We start from the raw sequence: 21,120 nt of genomic DNA on the forward strand, positions 1-21,120 counted from the left end.
CTGGCTATCCAGCTTTCTCTCTGTCCCCTACACTGTCTTTTTTTTTCTTTTGACATTTTTGACATTGAATATGTCTTCAGTGTCAAACAGATCACAAATTACTCATGCAAAAGGATTTTATTGCTCATAGTTTGCTCTTTTAGAGCTCAGGATTGTTAAATGAGACCAACTTAAATCTATTAACTTGGTTTCTAATGTTTCTCTGAGACAATTGTGTGGAAATACAGATAACACAGGTCAGATACTTTGAGAATTAATACTAAGGGCTTTAATTATTATTAAACTTTGGTATCTATATAATATTGAGCACAATTTGAAACATTGAGATTTACTGTAAGATTACTAGGTCTTTTTCTTAACAGAGTTTGGCTAAAATGTAAGCAGTGTCTTGTGGTTTGACATGCAATAAATGTAAACATTTTGCAAACATTATTAAAACAACTACTATTTAAGATTCTTTACAATATTTTAGATAACGTAATTTAAATAATTATTTTAATAATTATTACAAATTATATCAAACTTTTTTAATATAAACATTTTTAAGTTATTAAAACAATTTATTAACTATTAGAAATTATTAAAATGATTTTAGATAATGTCATTTAAATATATTATGTCATTTAAATTAATATATGTGTGTTTATATAACATTTTATTATAGTAAAACAACAAATTTATTAAATTTATTAAAACTATTAAAATAAAAAAAATATTATAAAAGCTAATTTACTTTTAAAATTATTACAATTATTTTAAGTAACATCATTTAAATTTAAATTTAGAATATTTAATTATTTAAAATTATTTTTTTAATTTAACTTTTTACATTTAAACATGTTTTACAATTATTAAAACAATTAATTTACTATTAAAATTATTAAAATTATTTTAATAACATCATTTAAATAATAATTACAAGAATTATTAAAAATTATTATATAAATTTAACTTTTTTAAAATGTAAACATTTTTTACAATTATTAAAACAAATAATTTACTATTTAAAAGTATTACAATTATTTTAGATGATATGTAATTTTAAATAATTACAATAATTATTTAATATTATATTATATATTAATTTTTCTTTTTTAATGTAAACATTTAATATTAAATATTACATTTTTTAATTTTTATTAATATTTAATATTCAAATGATTTTAGATTATATTATGTCATTTAAATAATTGTTATATTTTTATATTAAAAATTCAAATTCTGAAAAGGCTCAAAAAGCTAAAAAATAATCTACAATGGCTAAATAAAATTGTCTTTCTCATTTTAATATACTTTATTAAATTAAAAGTGTAATTTCTAGACCTGAAAAACTCATAGAAATTAATAAAAAACAAAACAAAAAAAACAAATCTTGGTAAATTTTAGTAATAAATATAAACTTCCAGTTATGTCAGGTTTTAAAATATTTAATTGAGTATAAATCGCAAGATTACTTTAAAATTATTTCAAATAAGCAGGTTTAATTTTAATTCCTTATTTAAAATAATTTTAAAAGTGTAATCTCTAGACCCGAAAAGGTAATGGAAATTAGTCAAATATTAAAAAGTCATAGAAAATTTTGTAATAAAATATTGTTTTTTTTTTTTTATTCTTAAATTTCTAAGTACTTGGTTATGAAATTTAAAGGCTTGATATTATCTAAAACCTTTAGATAATTTTATATAATTTATATAAATATATTATGATAATTAATTAAGATGATTTTTCTTTCCTACTATATACAGTAGGACTATATACTGTAGGATGAGGCCCTTTAATACAACAAATTATGTAGGCTTCAAATGACCTACATGATGATATTATTAGCATTATATCCCATTAGGTCTCATATCTCTTGGCTAATTTAAATGAATGATTGGTGTTTGTGCATGTGTTGAGCTGAACACACGTTACCACGCTGTCATCAGGCGGCTCTTTACTGAGAATTATTCTGTCATGTAACGCCCACGCTACATGTGTTTCAAAGTAGCAGTCAATCAGTACTATAATTCAGATGGGATCTTGCTCACATATATACACATATAGAGCTTAAACTCGTACCTTAATGAGGCAGGAGTTGGTCACGACTTGTTTAGGATCTACTATGTCCACCAGGGGCTCCATCATAGCAACATTTCGAATGCATGTCATGTCAAAACCATAGACGTTCTCCCACCCTGCAGGCATAGAGAAAATATATTTTTAAGACATTTTATAACTCATATGTGCCTGAAAAGTAGAAAATCTGTCTGGCTGTGTCTGGTCGTCTTCATTGGGCCCTAAAATAGACTCCTGCCTCCTCTGTGTCTGGCAGCATTTGATTACATCCCCTCACATGAACGTTAGGCCGAGGCGAATCTCACACTTCCATCCAAAACAAGAAGGAGGGAGTGAAAGGGAATGGAGAAAAAGCAAACCTTGCTGTGGGGGAGTAATGCAACCCAACAGGATTTTTTTCTAGTGCTTTTGATTTCTTTTTTAGGCTAAATAAAAGTGAGGGATCTAAGAAGAGACACTGATCAGCCACAGTGCAGAACGAGAAAGATGTACAGTATTAAATGCTCATTTAATACAGCACCAGTTGACTCTTGTGTGTGTGTGTACTTACAGTGGATTTTGAAGTCTTTGTATTGCCGATCCTCAATGGCAACCACATACAATGTCGCTCTGTCTGGAAACATGAAACCACCAGGTTTCTAAAAAATGACAGGAAAGAGAATCTATCTGAGAAAGATTAAGGGATGTATGTCCAACTTATTTTTGTATTTTACATAAAATTTTAAAAATACAGAATTTAAATATTTGTTATTTTTGGTAGTTAAATATTAGGCCATAAATAAGAGATTATAAAACACAATATAATATAATATATTATAATATAATAATATAATAATAAGAGGTTATAAATTAAAAATAACTGTCTAACATCTTTTAAATAGTTTGAATTTCAATATGTTCTTCTCATAAACTGCCTCTGTAATCGAAAAGTTTTTAAATTGGAATTTTTAAAAGTTTAAATATTATTATTATTATTATTATTATTAGTAGTAGTAGTAGTAGTAGTAGTAGTAGTAGTGTTAGTATTAATAATAGGTCATAAATAAGGTCATAAAACATTTTTTAATAAATTATAAAAAATATTATTTAAAATCTTTAATTTAATTAGAATTTCAAAATAGTCTTTTCATAATAAAAAAAAAATATTTATTATTTAAATTTTTACACAAAACACTATATATATTTTACACAAAACAATATAATTATATCTAAATATTCTTGCCATGAACCAAAAAATAATGTAATATAATATTTTTATATTTGTATTTATAAAAGTTCAAATATTATTAGCATTAATATTAATATTAAAATCATTAATATGAGGTCATATATAAAATCATAAAACTGTAATATAATATATATTTGAGTAATTATGAAATTTAAAATATTTATAAAATATTTTTCAAAATATCATTCTAAAAATATGTAAAATAATAATAATTAAAATAAATATATAATTATCTATAATTATCTAAATCTTTTAAACAGTTTTTACATTTTTTATATATTATTATAAGTAATATGAGGTCATAAAGAAATATAATATACAAACATTTTAGTAATTATAAAAAATTATTTAAAATCTTTCAAAATATTCTCATAAACCAAACAAAAATGGAATATATTATTTTTTATAAAGTTAAAATGTTGTTATTATTCGTATAAATGTTATGTCATAAATAAAATCATAATAATATAATATAATATAATTAACCATATTTTTTACAATCTTTTAAATAGTTTGAATTAGCATTTTTCAAAATATTATCATTATAAAAAGAGGTCATAAATTAGCATATAATGTTGTGTGATAATAATTATTAAAATAATTATCTAAGTTTAATAATCTATAATTATTATCTAAAATGTAATGTAAAAAAATTTAAATAGTTTAAATAGTTTAGTAAATAATGTACTATAATATTTTTAGATTTGTTTTTATGAATAATAATACATATATTATTATTATTGTTATTATTAAATAATAATAGAAATCTATTATTATTATCGGATTTCTTAAATGTTTTTAGATTAATAATCATGTCACACAACAGGACCTCATTTAACATTTTAATCTACAAAAACGTTCCTGGCATATGTGTAATTATATTCCTATTATTCCAGTGACTTCACATCATTCTTTCTTTCCCTTCCTGTTGAATGCACCATCAAAATAACCCTAGGGTGAAACAATGCTCTGGCACTAACACAATGGCTCCATAAAAATGTCTAACAAGCTACTTGTCCTCTGGACCAAATTGTCATTCAGTGGTAGACATTCATCAGCAGCCCAATGACTAGCCACTCATTCCCATTATAAATGATAATTTTCAGCATGGACACATGCTTCACATTCTAATTAGTCACATAACCTTGGCCTTGAGACAGCCACACACACACACACACACACACAAACTGACCAGCCATTTGTCCCTGGCGTAGATGACAGTTTTGAGCATAGACTCATAGAAAAGACAGTAGCCCATCCACTCTGAAATAATGATGTCCACCTGATCCACCGGCAACTCAGTCTCCTCAACCTTCCCTTTAATGATGGTGATAACTGGAAAATGCACAAAAAAGTAGATAAATAAGTTACAACACCAGTATTTAGTCATAAAATAATATTAATAAATACAATACGAAACTATACTGTATTTGATTGATGGGTTGCTTCATGATTTTCTCTCTTTCCCTCTTCCATTCTCCCACCCTCACCATTTTTCCCATTTAGCAAAAGGCAAGTTGCCAATGTCCAATTACCATGCCTTTGTGTGTGCATTCATGTGTGTTTGTGTACAGCAGTGACTTCTCTCTCACGCTGACTCAGGCTTCTCACTCGCCTGCTGCTCTCCAGTGTTAATGAGAGCTGCTGTGGACAACTAAACAACAACTTCTGCCATCACACCACAAGAGGAGCGTGTCAGCTACAGGAAGTGACTATGCTGCTTCCTGTGTCATGGAACTCCACTTGCCAATAGAAACATTTATGACTCTTTTATTCCACACATGAATGCAGATCAGATCTAAACACTGAGCATGTGGGGAGTATAAATCTTACCATTGTCCAGGTGATTTGACTTGATGATTTTCTCAGAGTACTCTGATATACTGGAACATTCAATCTATAAAAAAGCAAAATGATAATTAGCATAATTACATTAGTGTAACTATCAAGATAATTACCATATTCTTAATTTGTATAGGTGTTACTAATGCAAATGAAGCCTATTAGAGGTCTGATAGCCAGCTCAAGACAGTTTTTCATGCATAAGTTGAGATTTATGGATTCAGGTTGGTTTGTATTTAAAGAAAGATATTTTGTGGAATATACTGTTTGTATCAATTTGCTTGTGTTTGATTGCACACTCCAGACTGGCTGTCACACTGTGTATTAGTGGCGGTAACCTTTCACTGTGGGTGTAGGCGACTGCCTTTATAAGTGAGACAGTCATTTATTCAGCTGATTCATTCATAAACTCTTATTCATTGTCTTTATGCTCAGTCACTAAATCATTTCTTGGACTGATTTATTCAAAACCACTAATTGATTCTGGAACAAAACAAGTGGCTGCTGTGTCTTGAGTCTTTGAAACTTTCAAAACTACTGATTCATTCTGGAATGAACCAGTTGACTACTGCCTTATGCATGTATCACTGAATATTTCACCCAACCGATTTGTTCAAAACCACTGATTCATTCCAGGACGAAACAAATGACTACTGGCTTTATGCTCGAGCCATTGAATATTTCACTCAGCCGATTTGTTCAAAACCACTGATTCCTTCTGGAAGGAAATCAAGTGACTACTGTCTTTATGCATGAGTCATTGAATCTTTCACTCAACTGATTCATTTATAAACTTTTATTCATTCAGGAATTAAATAAGCTACTGCTTTTTAATGCATAAGTCATTGAATCATTCAACTGATTCATTCAAAACCACTGATTCATTCTGGAACGAAACAAGTGGCCACTGTCTTTATGCTTAAGCCATTGAGTATTTAACTCAACTGTTTCATTGAAAACCACTGATTCATTCAGGACCAAAAAAGTGACTACAGTCTTTATGCTTGAGTCACTGAATCTTTTATTCAACCAATTTGTTTAAAAGCACTGATTCATTCTGGAACGAAACGACTACAGTCTTTATGCTTGAGTCACTGAATCTTTTATTCAACCAATTTGTTTAAAACCACTAAATCATTCTGGAACGAAACAAGTGACTACTGTCTTTATGCAGGAGTCTCTGAATCGTTCACTCAACCGATTTGTTTAAAACCACTGATTCATTCTGGAATGAAACAAGTGGCCACTGTCTTTATGCTTAAGCCATTCAGTATTTAACTCAACTGTTTCATTGAAAACCACTGATTCATTCAGGACCAAAAAAGTGACTACAGTCTTTATGCTTGAGTCACTGAATCTTTTATTCAACCAATTTGTTTAAAACCACTGATTCATTCTGGAACGAAACGACTACAGTCTTTATGCTTGATTCACTGAATTTTTTTTTCAACCAATTTGTTTAAAACCACTAAATCATTCTGGAACGAAACAAGTGACTACTGTCTTTATGCAGGAGTCTCTGAATCGTTCACTCAACCAATTTGTTAAAAAGCACTGATTCATTCAGGACCAAAACTAGTGACTACTGTCTTTATGAGTAAGTCAGTGATTCATTCACTTAACAGATTTGTTTAAAACCACTGATTCATTCTGGAATGAAACAAGTGACTGCTGTCTTTATGAGTAAGTCAGTGATTCATTCATTCAGGTGATTCATTCATAAGTGACTACTGTCTTTATGTGTCAGTCATTGAATCATTTACTCAACTAATTCATTCAAAAACACTGATTCTTTATGGACTGAAAGAAGTGACTACTGTCTTCTTGCTTGAATCATTGCATCTTTAACTCAACCAATTTGTTCAAAACCACTGATTCTTTCTGGAACAGAACAAGTGACTACTGTCTTTATGCATGAGTCATTGAATCGTTTACTCAACTGATTCCTTTAAAATCACTGATGTATTCCTGGACATCACTTTTTGTGTGTTGCTGGGAGCAGTAATGGCTGATTCTTTGGCTTTGTTTGGAATTGTTTTGGTTGGCAGAGCAAAAATAAATACTTGGTAATATTGTGTCTAAACCACAATATTGTTGTTTTTCTGAATAGCCATCTACTTCAGTTTCCTGCTGGTATTATGCATATGCATATTATTCCCGTTCTTTTGCATTTGGATGTTGGTGTCAATAATTTTTGCTAGAACAGTCATATTCCTGCTTACCCTGAGCCTAAGTGTGCTTATCCGAAAAATAAGCTAAAAATAAAGATAAATGTTATCACTATCTGTCAAACGCATACATTTTTATAGTTTAAACATCTATGAACCTGTGGACCCTTTCTGCTTATATGCATTTGTGTTCTGGACAGTATCAGAGTCCTCTTTTGCTTATTGTGGCATAGAAAAGATAAAAAAGCAACTAAAACTGGACCTAGTGGGTGGATCAGTGGAGTGTTATCTAACTACAGACCAGAAGCACAGTAAGGGTAGTGATATTATCAACACGCTCTCCCACTCTGTCTCTCCCGATATACATAGATAAACTTTGTGAGTGAAAAAAAAGAGTCAGATCTGCAGTACTGTGTATGTTGCGAACTCAGAGCTATTGCTGTTCGAACTCTGCAAATGTTGTGAACTCAAAGCTGTTGTATAGAACAGCAAACACACTTGTAATGAGAAATTTGAGTCCTCACCCCATATACATGCTTGGCTCCAGCCTTGGCAGCAAACATGGAGAGGATTCCAGTTCCGCTGCCCACATCAAGAACTATCTTATCCTTAAAGATGTGTTTATTGTGGTACATGGAGTTCCTGTAAGTCAGCGTCCTCACCTCATCCTTTAGCATTTCCTATTGAGAGGGAAAAAAAACTTTTAGTCAGACTGATGCCATTATTTTTAAAGGGACTTGTATGGCTTAATATAACGTAAAATTGTGTCTTACTGAAATATGTAGTAGAAAACCCATGACGAATTTGTTATTTTAATGACGTCAAATGGTTGCCCTCGGTGAGTTACTGCTGCTACCTGTTGCTATTTTAACCACAACTCAGAAAATGAGTTATAGGCGTAGATTTAAACCGAATGCCGTACCATTGATTTTTCCCCACAAGGAGTCTAAACACCCCCGGATATTGAGTGAAATCTGCACTGAGAAACTCCCCCAGTGTCTGTGTGTTTACATCCTGCCAGGACAGCATCTAGCGTTTCTTGTCTCTGCCATTTGTAAGCTCTTTCAGTAGCTGTGGTCTACTAAAAGCCTCAAAGGCATCAGGGCTAAAGTGGAAAGAACAAAGACGCTGGTCTTTAGGTTGTTTTTTCATCCACAGGCATCTTCCTATTCTTTTCACCTCTTCTTATCATTAGAAAAGCAGTGAAGACTTACAATGCTTCTCTTGTGGCATCATATCAGTATTTTATTTTATCTAGTTCTGGTAAAAACTACCAACAGGTAGCGCCAGTAGATCACAGAGTGCAAACATTTGATGCCATCGAAATAATGGCGCTCCCAAAAGTTCAAAATATGCATAAAACAATAATATACATCTTTTGGGTTTTCTACTAGATATTTTAGTAAAAGACATAATTTATATTACATTATGTTACAAAGTATTTGACCTGTGGTGTATGGCTGTACATATTTTACAGGTGCAGGTTTGAGAATTTGAGTCCATGACTTTTATCCCTTCTTTCCACACCATTTCTCTTGGACTGGGCTATGGAGGACAATATATAGGACACAAAGCGCAGTGTCTCCAGGATTCTTTTTATAGAGACAGGTCTCCATTTAGCCTGCTGGGATTAACTGATACACATCTTTCCAACCACCCCCTCCCTCCGCTCTAATTCTCTCTCCTTTTCTTTCTCCCTTTCTCCATCTCACTATCTTACTCTGGTCCTTTTTTTCTGGTATCAAGAACTGTTCTTTTATCTTCAGACAGATCCCATTTGACCCTCATGCTATACATGTGAGGGTAACAAAAGTGTTCTCTCAGTTCTTCTTGAATGATCTTGGAAGATGGTTTCAGTGACATATTTAAGTTCTTACGATCGGCTACATGTGATAAAAGTTCTATAGCAGATACAAGTTCCTGATATCTTTTTCTACCTTAAAGCAACAGACTAGCATCATACTCGATAGTAAAACTGTTACCTGTTAACTGTCCAGTTACCTCATGAATTCCAAAGTGGGCATAGGAGTCAAAGTAGTAGTCCCTTGATGTCATCTCCTCTGGGTTGAGTAGCTTGGCCATCTTGCCTCGGCCCGGACAGGCAGAAAGTGCTGAGACGTGTGGCGTGTGTGGGGGGTGAGGAACATGATGAACGGATGTCACTGGCTTTGGCAGTGGAGATGGTTGCAAGGACTGGGACGAGGGAGCACTGGAAATACGCTGCTGCTGCTGGTGCTGTTGGTGCTGCTGTTGCTGCTGCTGGCGCTGCTGGTCGAGACAATAGTATAATAATAGACTCATTGTCCTACATCACCACTTACTGGTGGTACCATTTAATAGATATATTTACGCATTTGCCAGACAGTTTTATGTAAAACAGGTCTTACTCTGACTTTAATCAGTTCATGCACACCTTGGGAATCAAACCTATGACCTTGATGTTGTTAGCACTATGATCTACAGTTTAAACTATGGGGTGTAATGATATACATGTTATGTAGTAATTTTTGTCAGTTTTTTTTTTTATGGAAATGTTTTTAATGTATTTTTTCATGTGATAAATAGAGAAAGTCAAAAAGCAATTGAAAAAACAGAGGGCATTGAGGTGTTTTTTATAACTGAAAATGTTTTAGATAGATGGATGGATGGATAATAGATAGAAAGATAGATAGATAGATAGATAGATAGATAGATAGATAGATAGATAGATAGATAGATAGATAGATAGATAGATAGATAGATAGATCATTTTAAAAAGTAGTTTAAAAATTGACAGTTTAGTATGTATTATTGGGTATAGATAGATAGATAGATAGATAGATAGATAGTTTTTTAATGTATTTGTTCAAGATTGATAAATAAATAAATACATATGCCAAAAAGCAATTATCTAATAATATTTTGCACAAAAAAAAAAAAAAATATATATATATATATATATATATATATATATATATATATATATATGCAAATGTTTTTTAAGTTTAATTTATTTCAAGGCATTTTTTGTGATGAATGAATGAAAATAAATAAATAAATGACGCAATTGAGAAAAAAAATGTTTTATAAAAATACGTGTGGAAAAATAATTAACAAAGCAGATGGGCTGAAGCCGCTTGAGGCAATTCTTTTGATGTTTTTCACCTTGTGATTTTTCTTCACTTTGCCATCCAGGGCTCGAGTTATTTAGTGACCTATTACCAACGTCAACATTAAAATCAGGTATGCAAAGGTGAATATGCTAATCAGCCGGGGAGGGGGCACCAAATACTGCAGCACCAAGGACAGCGCTCAGCCGTCTCTCGATGACCCAGTAGACTACATGAAAGAGCAACGACTGCTCAATTCAACAAGCACACGACTAACTTCATCGTCCTACTGCATCGTTTAGGCACAGATTACAAGCTAATTTGTTGAGTTCGAGGTTTCATCATATTGCATCTGATGTTTGCCTTCTTTACGCAACCTCCGACTCGCAATATAAATATTAATAGTATAAACCTCTCTGTTTGGCATTCGGTGTAGTGTCTGTGTGATCGCTTTCAGGACGTTATCTCGGGAATCGGACGTGTTCTGCACCGCTCGGATCGCTTTGGGTTTTAGCCTGCATATTCATACACATAACCGGGCACTGATTTGTTTGACCTCCAAAGCAGCGCGTCATTTTACGCAATCATGCGTTTAACCACATATATAAGCGACTAGACTGAATCTCAAGCGATTTATAAGTAGATGTATGCATGCTCGGACGTGCATTGATGTTTTATAGATGACTTAAGGAATCTTTGACTTACCTCCGAGCTCTCCGCCTCCGCCATCTTTCTCCGCAGGAGCAGGCACCGCGATGAGTGCCTCAGTCCCATACGAGCCGACGGGATCCGGATTAACTCGATAAGGGCAAGTGTTGTCACTAAATGTCCTGGAAAAGTTTTAAAACGTACCGGAATAGGCAAGACTAGGTTTGTGCTCTAAAACGACCCATTTGTTCATTCGCAAAGCTGTGCTTAATAAACGATAAATTGAAACTAACAAATAGAAACTAATACTGAAATTGTCATAAACACTTCTTGCATAGTCTCTCAACTCCATGATTTCGTCTCCTACTGAAAGCTATCCGTGCAAAAGTTCTTCCACAGGTTCTAAGCACCACTTGGAGACCAGTTGAGCCCCGAGGCGTCAGCATCCACATCACCTGCCGCTGCGCATCGCCGCGCTACACAGAGTCTGACAGATTAGAACGCATCTTTTATTTCAGAATAACATAATAATCCGTTCTTTTTCAGTTCTTAACATGTCGTCAGTTCCTAGTGGTCCACTTCGTCGCGTTGCGGTCGGTCAAGTGCGTTTGGATCACGCTGAAAGTTGGAGTTGAAAGACTGTGCTGACTGAACTCGAGCGCAGCGAGTGCAGAACTGGAGCGATATCAGTAGCTGAATTAGTGCCTCCCACACAAGTATCGCACCTCCACTTTCTCAAAATAAAGGACACAAGGCCATTTCATTTCATGAACCATTTCAGACAAACGTGTACTTTTTCCATTTACAGACGCATTTATTCAAAGCTGTTGCATTGCCTACATCTTATCCATCCGTTCGTTCCCTGGGAATCGAATTCGTGACCTTGGCGTTGCTAACGCCATACTATCATCATGCCCTTTTAAATAGTTCAAAAACATTCGTAGTAGTGAAATATCAGCTTAGCTGTTGCATGCATCCCAGAAACTCCTGATATAAACTAATAACTGTATAATAACTAAATGCAATGAACTTTCAAGAGTTTAGAATGCAAATCTTATTACAAACTGATGGACAAAATTGTAATTTTGTATTTTTAACTTTATTTCAATGTGCTCCATGAAAAATGCTACATAAGTTTTGAGGTTCAGATATAAATGAGGGTTATAGTTAACATTAAAAAACTAAAACATATTTTTTTTCTTTAGTTTATTTTGATGTACTAAAATAACTAAAACTGAAATAAAAATTAATAAAATGTATATAGACGGTAAAAACCTAAACTAAAAATTACCTACACTAATAGTCAAAAGTTGTGATTTTTTAAATGTTTTTAAAGAAGTCTCCTCTCCTCACCAAGCCTGCATTTATTTGATTCAAAGTAAACAGCAAAAACAGTATAGTTTTGAAATATTTTTACTACTAAAATAACTGTTTTCTATTTAAATATATTTTAAAATGTAATTTATTGCTGTGATTTCAAAGCTGAATTTTTAGCATCATTACTTCACATGATCCTTCAGAAATCATTCTAATATTCTGATTTGCTGCTCAAAAACTTTTTTTATTATTATCATTTTGTTGAAAACAGCTGAGTGGAATTTTTTCAGGTTTCTTTGATGAATAGAAAGTTCAAAAGAACAGCATTTATATGAAATAGAAATATTTTGTAACAGTATAAATGACTTACCATCACTTTTGATCAATTTGAAGCACTCTTGCTAAATACAAGTATTAATTTCTATCATTTTTTTGTTTCCCAAAAAACAAACATATTATTAAAATATTATTTTGACTCCAAGTTTTTAAATGGTACAATGTGTAATGTTACAAAAGCTTTTTATTTCAGATAAATGCTGAACTTTGGATATTTCTGTTCATCAAAGAATCCTGAAAAATGTACTCAGCTGTTTTAAATATTGATAATAATAATAAATGTTTCTTGAACAGCAAATCAACATATTAGAATGATTTCTGAAGAATCATGTGACACTGAAGACTGGAGTAATGATGCCAAAAATTCAACTTTGGTCACAGGAATAAATTACATTTTAAAATCAAATCAAATAGAAAGCAGTTATTTGAAATAGTAGAACTATTTCAAAATGTTAGTGTTTTGCTATACTTTGGATCAAATAAATGCAGACTTGGTGAGCAAAAGAAACTTCTTTCTAAAACAATAAAAATCTTACTGTTCAAAAACATTTGACTGGTGGTGTAAAACTGATAATTAAGAAAAACTATACAGATATATTAAAAAACTAATAAAAATGACTAAAGTACACATCAAAATTGCTATAACTGAAATTATAATAAAATTAAAACAAAATTATAAAAAAATTATACTAAAATAATACTGAATGACTAAATGCAAATATGTGGATTTTCTTTATTGTATCTTTCTAGATTGTGCTTTTGCTGCCTTCAAATGAACTACAACAATGTTACTATAATGAAAAAGAGTCAACTTTCAGATAAATGCAGGTCTATTTTTATACTAAAACAGATTATTAAATGCCCAATAATACATGTTATTTTCATTTTTCATGATGCATTGCAATGTAATATATAATGTATAATAATATATATAATATGTATAATAATAATAATATGTATAATAATAATGTATAATTATATATATATATATATATATATATATATATATATATATATATTCCCTAAATCTTTATCCTTTACATTTATTTGTGGTTAGCACAGAAGAAACTTCATCAGCAGCTGTTGTCTCTGCCAATCCAAGCCCACAGTGGAGCGAGTTCACAAGTGTCTGTATACACAGAGAGGTGTGGGATTCTAGATTTGGAGTCGAACGGCGGCCCCCTCGTTGTTTTTACATGCCACCCACTCATCTGCTTGTGTAATCCCTTGAGCTAATGTGGGAGGCAGTCCTGGCCAGAACATATACTCTTTCTCTTCCTGCCACACACAAACATACACTTTTACATACTTAATGAATTCAGTCAAGATCAATACCCACTCCAGATATCCAAAAACATGTGGAATGAGCAATGGAAATCATATTTTCCTAGCACTGAAAATGTCAACACAATAAACAAACTCAATCAGTCCTGGTTTCAGAGCACTCACAGTAATGGAGCTCATGGTGTGATCTACTAGACCGAAATAAAGGTACGCTCTATTGTATCCTGCTGAGAGGACTTCCAACACATGGGCTGCTCATGTATAACACTGAAGGACGGATTCCCACGCACGCTGAGTAATACCACACACTTGCACACAGCACCACAATGCCATACACTGTCAATCACACACACACACACACACACACACACACACACACACACACACACACACACACACACACACACACACACACACACATACACTCATGCACGCTTAAAACATATCCAGGAGAAAATGTGGGCAGCGAATAGCAAAACACTAATTATTTTCTGAATTTACAGAAGCCTGTTGCTCTTTTTTTGGCATTGAGATTGTTTGCGTCAAGTAAGTATTCTTGAATTGCACATATTTTTGCTTTCAGCTGTGTTAATATCGCTCTTAAAAGAACAGTTCACTCAAAATAAATAAATAAATAAATAAAATAGCTGAAATTTTTCTCACCCACAGGTTGTCCAAGATGTAGATGAGTTTGTTTTTTCACCTGAACAGATTTGGAGAAGTTTAGCATTACATCACTTGCTCACCAGTGAATGGGTGCCGTCAGAATGAGAGTCCAAACAGCTGATAAAAACATACTCAAGTAATCCACAAACTGCTTGTTTGTACCAAACAAATCCATCATTGAAATATTGTAAGAATTTAGAATGCTAAAGGCTGTATATTTGAATATTTCATGATTTAGTTCATTTTGATGTACTAAAGCTTATTAAACTGAAATAAAAATTAATAATAGATCTCTATAGATGTTGTTACTAATAAAATAAACATTAAACTAAATTAAATATAAGAAAACTTATTTGTCAAAGCAACATTTCTAATTTTTGTTCATCACTTGTTCACCAATTGATCTTTTGCCGTGAATGGGTGCCGTCAGAATGAGAGTCCAAACAGCTGATAAAAACATACACAAGTGATCCACAAACTGCTTGTTTGTCCTAAACAAATCCATCATTAGCTTCCAGCTAAAATATAAAATACTTTAAGACTTTAAAATGGTAATCTTGTCAGAACAAAATTGTACTATTTCATTGTCAACTTAATTATTTTAATGTACTCCATGAAAAATGCTATACGTTTTAAATTTCAAATATAAAACACTCCACAATGAGGGTAAATATTATCTATATGTAGTTTAATATATCATGATTTAGTTTATTTTGATAATACAAATTCAGAGAGGACAATATAATATACTTGTTTCTTATAAACATGCAGCATTTTGCTTTACAGAATGTTGATGTACTAGAGTTGTTTGGATTACTTGTAAATTATTGTGATGTTTTTATCAGCTGTTTGGACTCTCATTCTGACGGCACCCATTCACTGCAGAGGATCCATTGCTTAATTTCTCCAAATCTGTCTTCTGTTGAAGAAAAAAAACTCATGTACATGAGAATGTGTGCAATTTTCGCAAATTTTGATTTTTTTTGGGGTAAACTTTTTTTTTTTTTTTTTTTCAAAAAATGATCAAACCATTTTGTTTTTTAGTTGCATGTCTTTATCTCTGTGTTGAATCGGTCCTGAAACAGCAGGATCGTCCTTGGCCTTGTTGTGTCGGTCTGCTAAATGAAAGCCTTTTCTAAAACTTCATGGAGAAAGTGTGTGTGTACATTTCTGGTCTGTGAGTCAGATGTTTCTTTTGTCATTTCTTGGTTCTTTTCACTATCCCGAGGCCGTTTTCATGTGTCCATACACACAAACTCCTGCCGTCCGCTGTGAAGGTGCCATTTAATAGCTTAGAAACTGAGGACGACATGAGGACACAACAATAAAATAACAGGGGAGCGGCAGAAAGAACGAGGTGGGAATCGCAATGAGACAAATTCAAAGGGATAAACATCAGTTCAATAGGCTGAGCTCCTTTTCAAAGTTCTCTGTCATCTGCTGCATTGTTAATGTCATCCTTTCTTGCCATCTTCCTGATGTTTGTATGTTCGCGTCCCTCGTGTCATCGCTTGTACCTTGGATTTTCATCTGATTTGATTCCCAGAATAAAAACTTTGCAGCCTGTTGTCAATCAACAGACGCTTTATCAGGAAAAAAAATTGATAGAAGATGCAGAATCTCAATGTAATCTCAACTTCAATACGTTTTATTTTGGGTTAATTTCCATTAACAGAGCCAGAATATAGATTAGCGATGACATTTCTCACTTTAAGTGGCTTCTTTGCTCTCTCAGTACTCTTTCCATTAATTCAGACGTGATGGATAACATTTTCCCCACTAATGCTATTTCAGATGGAAAACTGTGTCACAGACAGGTGACTGCGGCTCATATCCGCTGCCTATGGCGGCGTGTGTTCTCCTAATGGGGTTTTGACTTTATTAGGTTACTGGCATTGAGGTTTGAAAGAGAAAAGTGCACTGAGGAACTTCTGTGCACAAAAGGGCAGAGAGTACAACTGAGGCTGGCGTTTGAGATCAGAAACAGAAAGTCAAGCTTGCATTGCGTGCATTAAGAAACTGTCAGGATTATTTTCATAATGCGCAACATTCTGTGAATGTGAATTATTGACGTCCCTAGGGAGGCATAATTTACTTTGTCCTGCCTTGTCCTTGCTTTCATCACAGTTTTGGAGGACATTGACAGATGTAGGTACTTGAAATAATTAAAAGAAGCTTTATGACAAATCTATACTTGCTATAACATGACTTAAAAATGTGACCCTGGACCACAAAACCAATAGCCAAAAATACATTGTATGGGTCAAAATGATCAAATTTTCTTTATGCCAAAAATAATTAGGATATTTAGTAAAGATCATGTTCGATTTGTACATTTACTACAGTAAATAAGTCAAAACTTCAATTTTGATTGGTAATATGCTTAATTTGGACAACTATAAAGACAATTTTCTCTATAGACCATTTCAAGGATGTAAACAATAACAAGCGCGTTGGAACGTTACTGCGCATGTCCGGTCCTGAAACATTTCCGGTAGCGCTATTTCTCCGATCTGTCAATACGAACACATTCTTTTAAAATCTAGCGAAAAAGCTAGTTAAGGTAAAAAAGCTGCTCATTAACTAATCGATGCTGCGTGCGTGTACACGGGAGATTGCTAAAAGCATATCACATGAACGGAAATATTGTGAACATTTATTCGTACAATGGATGTCATCAGTCTGAAGCAAGCAGTGCAACTTACTTCATGTTTTGTTCCCAAGATATCCGGAGGTTGTTCGTGATTAATTTACTTGCATTGCGTGGTCAGTCTGTATTTCTGTTTAAATATTTGTTTCCATTAGTACATTACTTTTCACAATACATATCGTTCCAAACAACGCTAAATGTATGCTATTAAAACTAAGCGCTCGATGCTATTATTACGTGTTGAATTCATTTCAACATGTGTTCAACGTTAGTTTGGTCAAGTTTGTTGCTGTGGAACAGTGCAAGTGGAGGGTGTGAATGCTCCGAGTCATCATGTGATCACAAATAAACAAGATCGTCGCAATTCAATGCTGACTAACGTGTTTTACATAAACCTGTATATCTGCAGATTAATAAATGCACACACAAACACACACACATAAACCATTCATATATGTTTTTATGCACGTATTTACTGTTCACACCCACACAAATTTTATATATATATATATTCATGTGAAAATGAATACTGGTGTAATGTAAAGGCTGATGCTAATTCAGCTTTGCACAACATTTTTTTATAATAGAAATCATTTAAATAATTAATCATGTTAATAAACATAAAATACTTATTTCAAAAACATAAAAAAAATACTTTGTCCAAACTTTTGACCAGTACTGTATATAAACAAAAAGCATTCTCTCACTTTCAACTGTTTTTATTTCCAGCACATGTATTGATATGTAAATATTTGTATGAACATAAAATGCTTCAACAAATGAAACAACAACAACTGAAACAACATTTGAACTGAAATGGAGTACAAAGGGGGAACAAATGTCAAAAGCAGCAGTCTGTATCCGGCCTGGTCATCAGTCGCTTTAAGTACTACACTAAATTACTGAATACTACACTCAAGTTCTCAATCACATCTGGGTGTTGATATGGTCAGATGTGGTTTGTCACTGCAGGATGATCAGCTGTCCTTGGGTGTCTACAGATGATGGCTCTCCTTACACTGCCTTCTCAGATTTGGTGACCCTTCTGTATTTCTGCAACTGTTTACATCAGTTTAGAATACTTTCTAGAAAACAAAACAAAGGATATTAGCCATCATTATGAAAATGTATACAACATTTAACCAATTCTATGGGAATTACAGGGAGCTAACAAATTTCAGTATTACACTGTATTGTCAGATTTAGTGACCCTGCTGCATATTTACAACTGCTTACATCAAAATGCTTCCTAGACTAAGAAACAAATGATATTAGAAATCACCTGTATAAATTTTGTTTACATTATATAAGGATAAAAGTAGAAAAACAATTATTTAATATAATGCACAATATAAAAAAATAATAATGCTATTATTGCTTAATACGTCAGTACATCTTGGAATTAACATTACCAAAGCTTATGTGATGGAAAATAATATTTACCATAAACATTACGTTTTGTAAACTACTGCCGTTAACTGTTACACAATACGACATTCACGTACTTTCATGTTACTCACTGCATTTGTCAACTGACAAAATAACTAGACGACTAATATGAATTTAACCCACATAACACTTAGCAATAAAACAGAAATAAAAAACTTGCCTTTTTTCATTAACGTTACACACGAAAGCTAGATGCATATGTAAACAATGACAAAATGCTACTTTAAATTATACGGCATCATACTTGAAGAGTTAACGTAAAGATATACAAATAAACTGATTAATTAAAAACGATATTTACTTGCCTGAATCGAAATGTGCGCTGTATATCCTAGAGTTGCTTGTTGTTATCCAGCCTTCTCCTTCACTGCCGCAACACGGGTACGTTTCGCGGAAATCTACCGTTAAACACGTCTCAGAATGTTAGTACCGCCCCAGAGGGAGCACACAACCACCCAACGACAAGGATCTAATTTTAATTTAGACATTTAAGCAGGATGTTTGTATATATATGACCGCAATCCCACTGTTCATAAAGCGCTTCTCGCCATTGTTTTGAATGCGCTGGACCACTAACCGGAAACGTCCTGGGACCAACGACGTCACTTCCTTAAGCCGCTGAATAGCGCTTGAAATGGTCTATATTGTTATTTTTTTGCACCATCAGATTCCAGATTTTCAAATAGTATGTAATATTAATGTATATCTGCCAAATATTGTCCTATCCTTACAAACCATACATCAATGGAAAGAAAAACTGTGGTCCAGTGTCACAAATAATGTTATAAACGTTAAAAAATAATGCATATGCAACATAAAAAAAAAACTTTGGACATAAAGGATTACAAAAATAAAAACATATTTGCATTATGTGGTTGTTTGCATAAGGAATGCCCGTTTACTCATATGGTTAAAATATAATAAAAATATGAATAAAATATAATAAATATAAAATCTAATATAGAATTTCTCTATGTTACTCATATAACATTGTTAAAATATAAAAAATATAAATCAAATATAATACGCACTTTATCAATGTTATGAGGTAATTCATATTTTTATAAATTACTAATAATTCATACTACAATTTATTTTGTTTGTTCCACAGCTAGCAATATTTTATCCATGTTCAAATTTGTTGTTACAATGAACATATTTATGCTGATTTTAAACAATTTTAATAAAGGCACTTGAAAATATAATAAAATCAAATAGATGCAAATAGTTCAAAATAAACTATGCATTTTCATTAATGCATGACTGACAAATATGCATCATAATTAGTTAATGACAAAACTGTGTAATGAAAATGACTGGAATTTGATATGCAATTAAATTACATAAATCTTAAAGAGACAGTTCACCCCCAAAAAAGAAAAGTCCGTCATTTATTCACACATATGTCATTCTAAGATTTCTTTCCCCCTTTTTTTTTTTGGAACACAAAAGAAGATCGAAATGCTGACGGTAGCCAAATTATATAAAAAAAATAATATTGAAGCCAACATTCTTAAAAATGTGACCCTGGACCACAAAACCAGTCTTAAGTCGCTGGGGTATATTTGTTGCAATAGCCAAAAATACATTGTATGGGTCAAAATTATTGTTTTTTCTTTTATGCCAAAAATCATTAGGAAATTAAGTAAAGTTCATGTTCCATGAAGATTTTTTGTAAAATTCCTACTATAAATATATCAAAATGTAATTTTTGATTAGTAATATGCATTGTTAAGAACCTAATTTGGATAAGTTTAAAGGTGATTTTCTCAGTATTTTGATTTTTTTGCACCCTCATATTCTAGATTTTCAAATAGATGTATCTCGGCCAAATATTGTCCTATCCTAACAAACCATATATCAACAGAAAGCTTATTTATTGATCTTTCATATGATGTATACATCTCAGTTTTGTAAAATTTAACCTTATGACTGGTTTTGTGGTCCAGGGTCACAAATAAGTTAAACAAAGTTAACAATGTATAATTCATTAGTTATGAATGAACAATACTTCTACAGTGTTTAATAATCATAGTTACTGTCAATTCCAGCATTTACTAATGCATTATTACAATCAAAAGTTGTGCTTGTTTACAGTGGAATGAGTATTTTAATTAAATAACATTAACAACGATGAATAGCCTAAATAATGTAATAAATGCACTGCTCATTGTTTTTATGTTAGTTAATATACATTAACATTTACTATTGTAAAGTTATACCATTTCTTCTTTTGTGTTTGAAAGGTTTTGAACAAGTTTTCATTTTCAGATGAACTATCGCTTTAAATCAAGGCCTAAATATTTTTAGTCAACTTACAGTTTAAAAATTAACAGGTTTTTACAGTTGCATTCGGTTAAAAGCACATTACAGTATTCAACAGCA

The 21,120-nt window shown here is 32.3% G+C and overlaps 1 protein-coding gene across 2 annotated transcripts in view; it reads right to left on the reverse strand.

Annotated features, from left to right (window-relative positions):
• prmt8b (protein arginine methyltransferase 8b) overlaps positions 1–11,684 on the reverse strand; it is a 15,065-nt gene extending 3,381 nt beyond the window's left edge. The window contains exons 1-7 of one of the 2 annotated variants that reach the window (XM_073838660.1): positions 11,091–11,684; positions 9,298–9,561; positions 7,821–7,976; positions 5,120–5,183; positions 4,479–4,621; positions 2,609–2,696; positions 2,062–2,177 (exon numbers count right to left, since the gene is read on the reverse strand). In XM_073838660.1, coding sequence (XP_073694761.1) covers positions 2,062–2,177; positions 2,609–2,696; positions 4,479–4,621; positions 5,120–5,183; positions 7,821–7,976; positions 9,298–9,561; positions 11,091–11,159 — 900 coding nt within the window. In that variant the 5' untranslated portion in view covers positions 11,160–11,684. Of the gene's footprint in view, positions 1–2,061; positions 2,178–2,608; positions 2,697–4,478; positions 4,622–5,119; positions 5,184–7,820; positions 7,977–9,297; positions 9,565–11,090 lie in introns of both variants that reach the window. The other variant, XM_073838659.1, reaches the window with a different exon arrangement.
• Positions 11,685–21,120: the final 9,436 nt, after the last annotated feature.

Source organism: Garra rufa, chromosome 4 (assembly GCF_049309525.1).
Source record: "Garra rufa chromosome 4, GarRuf1.0, whole genome shotgun sequence".
Taxonomy (NCBI): Eukaryota; Metazoa; Chordata; class Actinopteri; order Cypriniformes; family Cyprinidae; genus Garra; species Garra rufa.